Source organism: Microtus ochrogaster, chromosome 8, assembly GCF_000317375.1.
Source record: "Microtus ochrogaster isolate Prairie Vole_2 chromosome 8, MicOch1.0, whole genome shotgun sequence".
In the NCBI taxonomy this organism is placed as follows: domain Eukaryota; kingdom Metazoa; phylum Chordata; class Mammalia; order Rodentia; family Cricetidae; genus Microtus; species Microtus ochrogaster.
Window position 1 is genome coordinate 20057270 of NC_022015.1, and position 11480 is coordinate 20068749.

The following is an 11480-nucleotide window of genomic DNA, read 5'->3' on the forward strand; positions in this document are numbered from 1 at the left end:
GAGCCGCCCCTTCACTCACACCGTGCCCGAGTGCTTCCCTGCCCAGTCTGTTTAACTCTCTCTTTTTCCTTTTGAAATGGACTCTTCTGTATTGTCGCCCAGCTGGCTTTGAACTCAGGATCCTCCAGAGTAGTTTGGATTACAGAGGTGAGTCACTGTGTAACCAACTTCAAATTTAATTTTCTGTCCTCATCCTATCAGGAGATGATGCCCGTGGGCGTCACTATTGGTAGGTGGGTTGTGTCTTTGAAATACAAATTGTTCTCTCTGCTTTTATCTTCCCTCCGTCCTCCCCTGTTTTGTCTTTTTAGATGGAGTCTTACTTGGTAAGCCTGCTTGGCCTTCTATTTAACAGAGATCCACCTGCTTCTGCCTCCCTAACGCTGAGTGGCACCCTGCCCAGCTAAAAGTATCTTACTAGCGGGATAAGCAAGACAGTACTGTAGACTGGATTTGACCTTGGGCTAATTTTCCACCCACACTACCTGTTGTCAGAAATGCTTCCTTACTTTGTAACTTAAGTAAATCAGTCCTCTCTGAACCATCTTGAATTGCGTTTGTAAAATGGGGCCGTGCTCCTTTATGCAAAGCCAATGTGACCAAGAGTGTAAAACAGTAAGCTGGCACGAACTGGTACACAAGCCAGGGACCCAACGCCTGCCTGTACTCTCGCGACTTTGGGGGTGGGGATAGGGGAAGAAATATAACCAGATTCATCACAAGATCAAAACTAACCAGGGCTACAACATAGACGCTGACTCAAAAGTCAGAAACACCACACGGTAAACGAAGGGGGCAGACTGGGCGGCCGTGGATCTGGGCCGTCTGCGGGCAAACAGCAAGCTGTCTGGTAGGCCAGCAGACGAGACGGCGACGCGAGAAGAAACAGGGGAGGAAAAAGGAGGGGAAAGAAGAGAGGAGGTAACAGGGCCCGCTCTCCAGGCGAGGCGCCAGCGAGAGGCCCAGACCCGCGGGGGCGCACGTGGCCTAGCGGACGCAGCAGTCCCGGTAGGGCACCGAGACCCAGCAGCGGCCGAGACCGGCTGGGGGGGTGCTCGGAGCGCGGCTGTAGGGCCTTGAAGGCCGGACCGGGCGTCTTCGGTTCGTTAGGAGTTTCCGGGCCGCCGACAACTCCGAGTCCCGGCTCCCCCTCCCGGGCGGTTAGGGACAGAAGTCCAGACCTCCAGCCTCTCCCCCCTAGGGGCGGGGCCAGGCGTACGAGCCAATGAATGACCGCCCCTGGGGCCCCGCCCCGCCCCCGCCTCCGGAGCCGCGGCCTTCGCGGAGCACCCAACCGCCCCTCGCCCAGGCCCGGGGCCGCACGAGCACCGAACCTCGGGCTGGTGAGTGCGCACCCCACCCCAGGGCCTCAACTCCAGCTGGCCTCCAGCCCGTCCCTTAGCGCTCGGGTCGCCGAGCCAGGCTCCAGGGAGTGACTCAGCGCGAGGAGGGTGGCAACTCGCGGGAGCTGGAGATTCGAACTGTTCAGGGCCCTGAATACCGGGATGAGTGGGGTGAACGGGTGTCTTCCGAGCTGGGCCTTGGGCAGTGCCGGAGCGTGGGGCCGGGCTAGGGTGGATGGGAGAGGACTAGACTCGGAGCCTGGACAGGGCGGAGGAAGCCACGGCTGCACCGCCTTGTCTGGGCCGGGGCCACAGTGGGGGTGGGGTGGGGGTGGGGGGCGGGTCCTGAGCCTCTGATCCAGCGCCCCGCCTCAGGACACCAAGATGCCTGGAGAACAGCAGGCAGAGGAGGAGGAGGAGGAAGAGATGCAGGAGGAGATGGTGCTGCTGGTGAAGGGTGAGGAGGAGGAGGGTGAGGAGTATGAGGTGGTGAAACTCAAGATCCCTGTGGACAACAAGGAGGTACGTGTTACACCCTGATTCCACCCCCACCCTCGAACCTGTGCCAGGCACAAGTCAGGAGCCCTACCCCTCACCTTTTCCTGGATCTCAGATCTGGAATCTCAGGATTAGCAGCCAGATTAGCAGCCCATCCTTCTGCCCACTGTCCCGACCTGATCGGAGATGTTTTGGCCCACCGTGAGAGTCAGGCGCCGTGCTGAGTGCTGCATGGGGCACCAGGCTAAGTGGTTTTGGGCTCCTTGCAGCCTGATGTCCATGAACTCACAGTCCTGGATCCTGAGTTCAGATATATGGGAGTGGGTGAAGGCCAGAGGTGGGAGCATAACTCAGACTCAGGAGGGAAGATTGGCCGGGCAACAGTATCAACAGCTTGCATAGTTTATGGCCTGCCAGATGCTATTCTAAGCCCCTCCAGTCTGGTTGGTTGGTAGTATTGACTCCATTTTACAGGTGAGGAACTGAGGCACAGGGCAGTTGGTAACTGACCTAAGATCTCAAAGTTAGTAACTGACTGCCCCAGACAGAAAGAATGGCCCTTTCAGAGGAGAACTACGAGCCAGTGGTTCCCTTGTCCTGGAGTATGGCTCCAGGTAGACTGACTGGCAGGCCATGCTGGGAATCTGGGTTTTCTTCTGAAGGTATCGTAAGGCTTTAAGGACATCAGAAGGAGTAGAGCCTACCATTTGAGATATTTTAATTGTCACCAGCTATTTTGCCTCTCAGAGCTGCCAGGACCCTGGGCTGTCCCTGTCTGAGTAGCCTTGAGTCCAGCTGCAGGGCTCCCTGGGGTTTCAAGGCCCACCTTCCTAGGGAAGTTCTAGTACCCTCTAGTGGACACGGTGAGTTGCTGGGAAAAGGGCCCTGTTCTCTAGGCCTCTTCCACCCTAAATTAACTATGAAGCTGTTTTTTTCCGGCCTTCGTGGCCTGTGTCTTAGCACAGCCCACCTTTCAGGCCGTGCTCGTCCTGCTGACGTCTTTGGTCTGTACATTAAGGGCCTAGGGCTCTAGAGCTTAGGGTAGACTTCCATCCCCGTCACCTACCTACGTGCTGACAAGTTCCGGGGCCTTGTGAATTTTTCTTGTGGTTCTAAGGCTTGACAAAGGCTTTGCATGTCTGTATTATAGCCTGGCCCTCTTCCATTGAGACTCGGTCTCAGTCAAGTGGCCCGGGTGGGCCTAGAACTTGTTCTCCAGTGCAGGCAGGCAGTCCTTTGACCTCAGCCTTCCTAGTAATTGAGTGAGATTTCTGGCCTGAGCAAAGCTACTCGGCTTTTCTCTGTGCCTCAGTTTCCTCACTAGTGAAAGGGAAAGCAGAGCAGTGTTTACGTCTTGGAGTTGTAAGGCCTGAGTGAATGCCGGAGTTAGAGCTGCGTCTCACACATAGCATCGGGGAAATAGTTCTGTATGTGTGGGTGAGTGGTCTGTGTGGAGGTGTGTCCCTGTGCGTGTGCCAGAGCGGGGCCAGGATGGCAGGTGCCTGCTCTCTACCTTAGTCCCTTGACAGGGCCTCTCACTGAACCTAGAGTTAGGCTGGTGGCCTGCAAACCTAGCTAATCTCCCCATATCCTCCCACCATAGCACTTGACGGGTGCACGGCCCAGCTATTAGTTTTGTTGTTGTTAATTTGGTGTTTCTGAGACAGTATTTCTGTGTGTAGCTCTAGCTGGCCTGCAACTTGATCTGTAGACCAGACTGGTCTGAAACTCCTACCTGCCTGCCTCTGCCTCCCGGGTGTGATTGAAGGTGTGTGCACTACACCTGTCTCCATCCATTTTATTTGTTTAATTTCTTTGAGAGAGAGAGAGAGAGAGAGAGAGAGAGAGAGAGAGAGAGAGAGCACAGACCCTCATGAGGAGGTCAGAAGACAACTTGTGGGAGTCAGTTCTCCCCTTCCGCCATGGGTTCCAGGGACAGAACTTGGTTCTTAGGGCTACGTGACAAGACAAGCCTTTGTTGCCTGCTGACCTCCTCCCTCGTTTTTATCAAAGGCTTTTTAAGGCTGATCTCAGGTTGGACAGAGTTGAAGGCAAACTACCCCAGGCAATGGAAAAGGCTTCAAGAGAGGGTATGTGCACTTTAGAGGCCTAAGTGGGGAGGTGACAATTGGTGGAGGAAGGACAAGAGCAAAGGGAGAAAATGAACTAGAAAGGTTTCATTGGGGCCAAAGCATAAAAGGTTCTAAACACGGCAGGGTAGCAATTTGGGCATGCTGTGTTCCATCCTGCTGAGACATGGCAAGTCTTAAGCCAGTCAATGAAAATAATCGGAGTTTCTATTCAACAGAATCTCTGGCTGGGGGTGGGGTATGTCAGCGCCTAGAGTTCTTGCTTCCATGCAGAAAGTCCTGGTCCAGCACCACATAATCAGACATGGTGGCGTATATTGTGGTTCCGCTACTAGGAAGGTAGAGGCAGGAAGTTCAGAAGTTCAGGGTTGGGGCCAGAGAGATGGCTTAGTGGTTAAGAGCACTCGCTGCTCTTCTAGAGGATCCAGGTTCAGTTCCTAATGTCCACATGACAACTCACAACCAACTGTAACTCCAGTTCCAAGAGGTCCAGTGCCCTCTTCTGGCCTCCATGGACACCAAACATTCAAGGCAAAACATTCAAGCACATCATAAATTTTAAAAGTTCAAACTTATCTTCAGTTATGTAGTAGATTTAAGGCCAGCTTAAGCCTACATGAAACCCTATCTTTAAAAAAAAAAGTAAAATACTCTGTGAGTTCGAGACCAGCCTGGTCTACAGAGCTAGTTCCAGGACAGGCTCCAAAGCCACAGAGAAACCCTGTCTCGAAAACCCCCCCCCCAAAAAAAAAAAAGTAAAATAAAACCAAACCAAAACAACAACAACAAGAAGCCAGCCGGGTATGGTGGCTCATGCTTTTATTCCAGCCATCAGGAGGAAGGGGAAGACAGATATCTGTGAGTCTGAGACCAGCCTGGTCTACAAGGTGAGTTCCAGTGTAGCCAGGGTGATTTTAGAGGAACCCTATCTCAAAACAAAAACCAAAATAACAATTATAAAAATCTTGTCTGCTAAGGCTAGTGGCCCGTGTTGAAGTAGCAGCAGCAATAAGAGGAAAGGGTGTTTGGGTACCTGCTGAACTAGCTGAAGCTGAGAGAGAAAGTCTAGCCTGTAATGTCAGGGAACAGTCAAATCCTAGCTCTACCATTTGCCTACTTTGCCTCAGTTTCTCCAAATGTAAAGTGGGATAACAAGAGCAGTGAATGAGCTGGCACGGTGGTAGTGAATGCCTTTTTTTAAAAAAATTTTCTCAAGACAGGGTTTTGCTGTCCTGGAACTTGCTCTATGGACCAGGTTGGCCTCAAACTCACAGAGATCCTCCTGCCTCTGCCTCCCAAGTGCTTGGAATAAACGTGTTTGCTACCACCACACTAACTGGTGGGTGGCGAATGCCTTTAACCTCAGCATTCCAGAGGCAGACACAGGAAGATCTCTGTGAGTTTAAGGCTGGCCTGGTCTACATATCAAGTTCTAGTACAGTCTAGACAAGAGACCCTGTCTCACACAAACAGAATAGACCATCAAATGTCATTCTGGGATCGGGGTAAGTAGATTAGGAGGAGGGTGGGTTGCTAACAAGATAGCTCAATGATTTGTTATGTGGCCTCCCTTAACCGCTTTTCCTAACGTACACATTAGCTATCTCAAAAGTGCCTTCCAACCAGCGTGGTAGAATCTACCCATATTCCTTCCCAGTTCTAGGGAGGCCAAGGTAGGAGGACTGCAAGTTCCAGGCCAGTGTGGGCTGCATACATAGCTTGTGCCCGTCTGGGGGTGGCATCCAGTACCAGCAGACTGATCGTTATCTGTCACCCCGTGGCCATTCCTTGTTTTTTTTTTTTTTGTGTTTGTTTTTCGAGACAGGGTTTCTCTGTGGCTTTGGAGCCTGTCCTGGAGCTAGCTCTGTAGACCAGGCTGGTCTCGAACTCACAGAGACCCGCCTACCTCTGCCTCCCAAGTGCTGGGATTAAAGGCGTGCGCCACCACCGCCCGGCTAGCTGAGCCATCTTGCTAGGTCTGAGTGGAACTCAATAAATAAATAAATAAATAAATAAATAATAAATAAATAAATAACCTATCTTGAAGGAGTAGAAAATATCCCCTCCCCCACCCGCCAAGAAGACTATATGCACAGTCTCACTTTCCCGAAACCCTGGAGTGCTTCTCTGTGTCTTTAGGACGAAGTTTTGGCCGTTATACTGGACGCTCAAAGCTCCTCAGTATGTTTGTCTTCTTTCTAATTGCCTAGCGCCCGTCTCGTGCCCAGCTGATCCTGAGTCACGCTGTGCAGTTCAGCCTACAAACTCGTTCTTAGCCTTCCACCTGTATTCTCTGGGTGTAGCTCTTTTCACCTCAGATTAGATTGCTTAATTTTTACATTTCTTATTTATCGAGATGGGAGTCTTGCTATGTATGGTCGTAGGCAGGCTCTGAACTTGTGACCCTCCTGCTTCAGCTTCCACACGGCTAGGATTACAGGTGTGTGCCATCACTATCCATTACAGGTGTGTGGACTTAATTTAAATATGTTTGCAGATCATCGGGGGCTTGATAAAGTGGGATTCTTTGTTTCTGCAAAGCTTGAGGTGGAATCAAGGTCTTGGGACTAGGTGCCACTGACCTGTATGCCTATGTATTGCCAGCATAAAATGAGGATTTAAAAAAAAGTTTAAGATTTATTTTTATTTATGTGTACAAGTGTTTGTCTGCATGTATGTGTGCACCACATATGTGTTGTTCCAATAGAGGCCAGAAGAGGGCAATGTAACCCCTGAAACTGAAGTTTCAGATACTTGTGAATTACCTTGTGGGTTCTAGGAACTCGATCCAGTTCCTCTGCTACAGTGGCCAGTGCTCTTAATCACAGAGCAAACTCTTCAACCCCTAAAAGGAAGATTATGACTCACATCTTGGGTGAGATTTAAGATTTAGGCTGTCCTCAAACCCTGTATAGCTGAAGAACCAGAATCCCCCTGGTTTTCCTGCCTCTACCTCACAAATGTTGGGATTAAGGGATGGAGTCAGCTGGAATTCACTGTAGAGTGGAGGCTGGCCTTGAATTTTTGATTTTCTGTCTGAGTGCTGCTTACAGTGGCATGCCACCTTGGCTGGTGTCTGTAGTGCTGGGGATTAGGCCTCGGGCTTTGTGTCTGCTAAGGAACAACTTACCCACTGAGCTACAGCTCCAACCTGAGCTTGTATATTTTTCACAAGTGCCCAGTGGCTGGGCTGTGGGCCACATCCTGTAGCCTTGGGGTGGTGTTTTATACTTTGTAGGAAAGAGGGAGATTTTACTAAAGAGTTTAGGGCAGAAGACAAGCTGCCTAGGTGACTTCACACTTTAGATGTGAGATTAGGATCGCATCATGGCTAGGAATGATAGACCAGAGTTCAAACCTTGGTTCTGCTATTTATTAGCTATATGGCCTTGGGTAATCAATTGATGTCTGTGACTTATTTCTTCATTTATGTGACAGGGCTGAAGTCTCTAGCACAAAGGATTGTGAAAATCTCATTAGCTTGTTTGGAGACAGGGTCTCACTATTTAGCCCAGGCTGGCCTTAAGCTATGACCCTCCAAGTGCTACTAAGATGGTGGTTACCTCTCCTGGTCTTATTCACGTCTCAGGGAGCTAGACTCAGATCATTAGCAAGATTCCATTCCAGTGCCCAAGGCCCGTCCTGGGATGGAGATGATGATAACCCGTGTTTTTCCCTTAGATATACATATGACACTATTTAATTTCTGAATTAGTAAGAGTTCAACAGTAATAGCATAGAACTATAACTGTATACTGTAATAAAATGGGAAGAATTTCTTTCTTATAAGTCCAAGAAGCCAGTGTGAGGAGGTCAACTTAAAGAAGGGTGCTGGGGAAGGATCTAAAGGAAAGGCCATCCCCGCAGTGATCTTATGGTGTCAAAAACAGGGCAAGGAAGAAAAGTGACCCTGGGTAACTCAGACTGGAACCCTACAGCGTTTACTTTAACATGGACGTTTTCTTGGAGGAAGGCAGAGACTGAGTGTCTGTCTGGCCCTGGCTGTGAGTTCAGGGGAAAGCTGTTCCTCCCCATTATCCCTCGGGCTTTGTCAACTTAGTCTCTCTGAGCCTCGTGTTATTTGCTGTCGGGGTGGTCCCTGGTATCCCTGTACTCAGCAGGTGGAGGTAGGGGAAGCAGCCTGAGCTATCCAGAAAACAAATAAATAAAAAATAAATAAGCAGATTAAACCTGCATGATGGAACACACTTGTAATCCAATAGTCAGGAGGCAGATTTTGTCCATGAGTATGAGGCTAACCTGGGCTACACATTAAGATACTGTCTCACCTGACTGAGGAGTAACAGGAAGATTTACTGTAATAGTATGCATGTTGTCAAAGTCTGACTGAGGAGTAACAGGAAGATTTACTGTAATAGTATGCATGTTGTCAAAGCCTGACATGGGGCTCTCGACTACAGAAGCCCCCTTTGGGTCTACATTTCATGATATACACCCTGCCATGGATGCTGAAACTTTGGATGGTTTCAAATCGTGTGTGTGTGTATTTATGTATTTATTTAGGTTGTTGTTGAGATAGGTTCTTGCCATATTCTTCAAGATGGCCCAGAACTGTGATCCTCCTACTTCAGTCTCCGGGGTGCTGGGATTATAAGTGTGCTGTCATACCTAGCCTGTGTTTTCTCCTTTAGGTATATACCTATGATACAATTTAATTTCTAAATTAGGCATAGTAAGAGTTCAATAATAATAATATAGAACTATAACAATATACTGTAATAAAACTTGTTTTAAACTTACAAATTGTTTATTTTTGAAATTTTCCACTTAATATTTTCAGACCATGATTGACAGCTGGCAGCTGAAATTGGGGAAAGTCAAGCTAAGGGAGGACTGTTGTCATTATTAAAGCCAGAGTTCTTTTGGCTGATTGCTAGGTCCTCACATGGTCATGTTGTAGCTTGAATTCAAAGCCACTTCCTTTTTGATTTATTTTTTGTTTTGTTTTGAGATAGGGTCTCATTATGCAACCCTAGCTGGCCTGGAACTCACAAGAGGCACACCCGCCCCTGCCCTCCAGAGCACTGAGATTAAGTCATGTGCCACCCCCACCTGGCCCCAAAGCCAGTTTCTTAGGATAAGGGACTGGTGGTCTTCAAGTTGCTCTTCTCCAGCCTGTGAAAGAGAAGGTCCTGTTCTCTGTCACTTACTGTTTCTTGTGGTGTTTCCTCTTTAAAAAAGGAGGGTATTGGACTGAATATAGGAGAGGCAGCACATGGCTTATCCTGTGTGCCAAGTGATTATCTGATCATGAATTAATGATTTTTTTGTTTGTGTTAATTTTATTTATTTATTTATTTTGAGATAGGGTTTCTGTGTGTAGCTTTGGAACCTGCCCTGGAACTCACTTTATAGACCAGGCTGGCCTCAAACTCACAAAGATCCGCCTGTTTCTGCCTCCCAAATGCTGGGATTAAAGGCCTGCACCGCCACCTCCCGGCTCAATGCCATCATTAAACTGTGAAGTGGGTAAAAGAAACTGACATCCCACTGGCTCCACTTTCTACTAGGTTCCTGGGCTTTGGCCAAATAGTCTCTTTTGTCAGGTTAGAGCAGTCGCCTCTTCACTGGGCTCTGGGTTCTGTCTTTTCTCCTTCTTTTTGGTTTCCTAGAGAGAGCATGTTAACATGTGTGAGCTAGTCCATTTCCTGAGGAAAATTCTCAGAAATCCCTTATAGTGAGTGGTTCTCCATCCCAGCCCTCCTCCTGGCCAGGGCCCTGTTTCCCTCCTGATAACTTGGCCCTGTCACAGTGTCTTCCTAGCGTCCCCTACATCGGCAGCATTCTAGCAGAACCAGTGGTCTTAACTTTTTGGTCCTGTAAGCAGGATTCTTCACAGGGATGGAGAAAATTGGTAGCCAAGCTCACTGACACTGCTGTGTCACCAGCACCAAGATTTTGAAACAGGGTCCCCATATGTAGCTCAGGCTGGCCTGGATCTCTTGATCCTCCTGTCCCACTGCTGATTTTTCGGGCACCTAGCACTTTTTATTTAATTGCAAATCCCCAGTGCTGCTTAACTCTATAACCTAGAATGTGCCCAATAAACTTTATGAATTAATACAATGCCACCCGACATTGTGATGTATTAACTCTTTATGTAAGGTGCACAACCACGGAGGCAGGCTCAGTTTCCTATTTTACAGGTGGAGGAAATGAGGCTCAAAAAATTTGCAGTGTGCGGGAGACCAAGGTTTCCGCTGAGGCCTCTTTAAGGCTGACCTGTCCTCCCTCTCCCTGCAGGTTGCCAGCCAGATGCCAGCGCCGTCTGTCGACCCGGCGCGGCCCCACGCGTGCCCAGACTGCGGCCGCGCCTTTGCGCGCCGCTCCACACTAGCCAAACATGCGCGCACGCACACGGGCGAGCGTCCCTTCGCGTGCACGGAGTGCGGCCGGTGCTTCTCGCAGAAGTCGGCGCTGACTAAGCACGGCCGCACGCACACGGGCGAACGACCCTACCAGTGCCCGGAGTGTGACAAGCGCTTCTCCGCCGCCTCGAACCTGCGGCAGCACCGGCGGCGTCACACGGGCGAGAAACCGTACGCATGCGCACACTGCGGCCGGCGCTTTGCGCAGAGCTCCAATTACGCGCAGCATTTGCGCGTGCACACGGGCGAGAAGCCTTACGCGTGCCCGGACTGCGGACGAGCCTTCGGCGGAAGTTCGTGCCTGGCGCGCCACCGACGCACGCACACGGGCGAGCGCCCGTACGCATGCGCCGACTGCGGCACGCGCTTCGCTCAGAGCTCGGCGCTGGCCAAGCACCGGCGCGTGCACACGGGCGAGAAGCCGCATCGCTGCGCCGTGTGCGGCCGGCGCTTCGGCCACCGTTCCAACCTGGCGGAGCATGCGCGCACGCATACGGGCGAGCGGCCCTACCCGTGCACGGAGTGCGGCCGGCGCTTCCGCCTCAGCTCACACTTCATCCGCCACCGTCGCGCGCACATGCGGCGCCGCCTCTACATCTGCGCGGGCTGCGGCCGAGACTTCAAGCTACCCGCCAGTGCCACAGCCGCCACGCCCACCGAGCGCTGCCCGGAGTGCGAGGGCAGCTGAGCCACGGCGGGGCAGCGAGGGCCACTTGGGATTTGCACCCGAATGGCTGCTTCCACGCTTGCACCTGGGTCGGGGTGCTTTGGGACTGGGCAACAGGGAGTGCCCTGTTGGGATCCCTAGAAACCGTGCTCCTTCCCCAGCTACATTCCCTTGGCCCTTCTGAGTGAATAAAGTATTCTATCCTCACATCACCGGTGCCTGTAAGTGAGGTGGGTGGCAAGGGGAGGAACACTAGTTATGGAGCAAAGTGGGGTATAAAGGAGCCTGAAAGGATTCCGGGGACTGGGAGACACACACCTGGCTTTGGCTATGGCTCAGTCTCAGCTCTGAAAAGAACCATTAACAGGACATGTTCATGACATGTTCTACAGCCTTGGGGGATCAGTACGACAAATGGGGATTGGGTTATGTAGATGTAAGAACTCAATTTCGTAAGTACATTAACTTTACCCACATTTATTTAGGGTCTAAG

General features: G+C 50.7%; 1 protein-coding gene across 2 annotated transcripts; it reads left to right on the forward strand.

Moving 5' to 3' along the window:
- Positions 1–753: 753 nt before the first annotated feature.
- Znf771 (zinc finger protein 771) lies at positions 754–11199 on the forward strand. Of its 2 annotated transcripts, none has more exons than XM_013347978.2 (3): positions 754–1343; positions 1719–1865; positions 10196–11199. In XM_013347978.2, exons 1-3 carry the CDS (start codon positions 1230–1232, stop codon positions 11006–11008), a joined length of 1074 nt encoding a protein of 357 aa, XP_013203432.2. In that variant the 5' UTR covers positions 754–1229; the 3' UTR covers positions 11009–11199. The 2 variants fall into 2 exon arrangements, with proteins under 2 accessions (XP_013203432.2, XP_013203433.1); XM_013347979.2 differs by lacking the exon at positions 754–1343 and adding an exon at positions 3855–3931 and having other exon boundaries at positions 1792–1865.
- Positions 11200–11480: the final 281 nt, after the last annotated feature.

Bases quoted from the DNA above. Each gene is read 5' to 3' on its own strand.
- Znf771 (XM_013347978.2), top strand. From the start codon at position 1,230: ATGACCGCCCCTGGGGCCCCGCCCCGCCCCCGCCTCCGGAGCCGCGGC. The intron at 1,344-1,718 runs GTGAGTGCGCAC...GCCCCGCCTCAG, and splicing joins GAGCACCGAACCTCGGGCTG to GACACCAAGATGCCTGGAGA. The intron at 1,866-10,195 runs GTACGTGTTACA...CTCTCCCTGCAG, and splicing joins TCCCTGTGGACAACAAGGAG to GTTGCCAGCCAGATGCCAGC.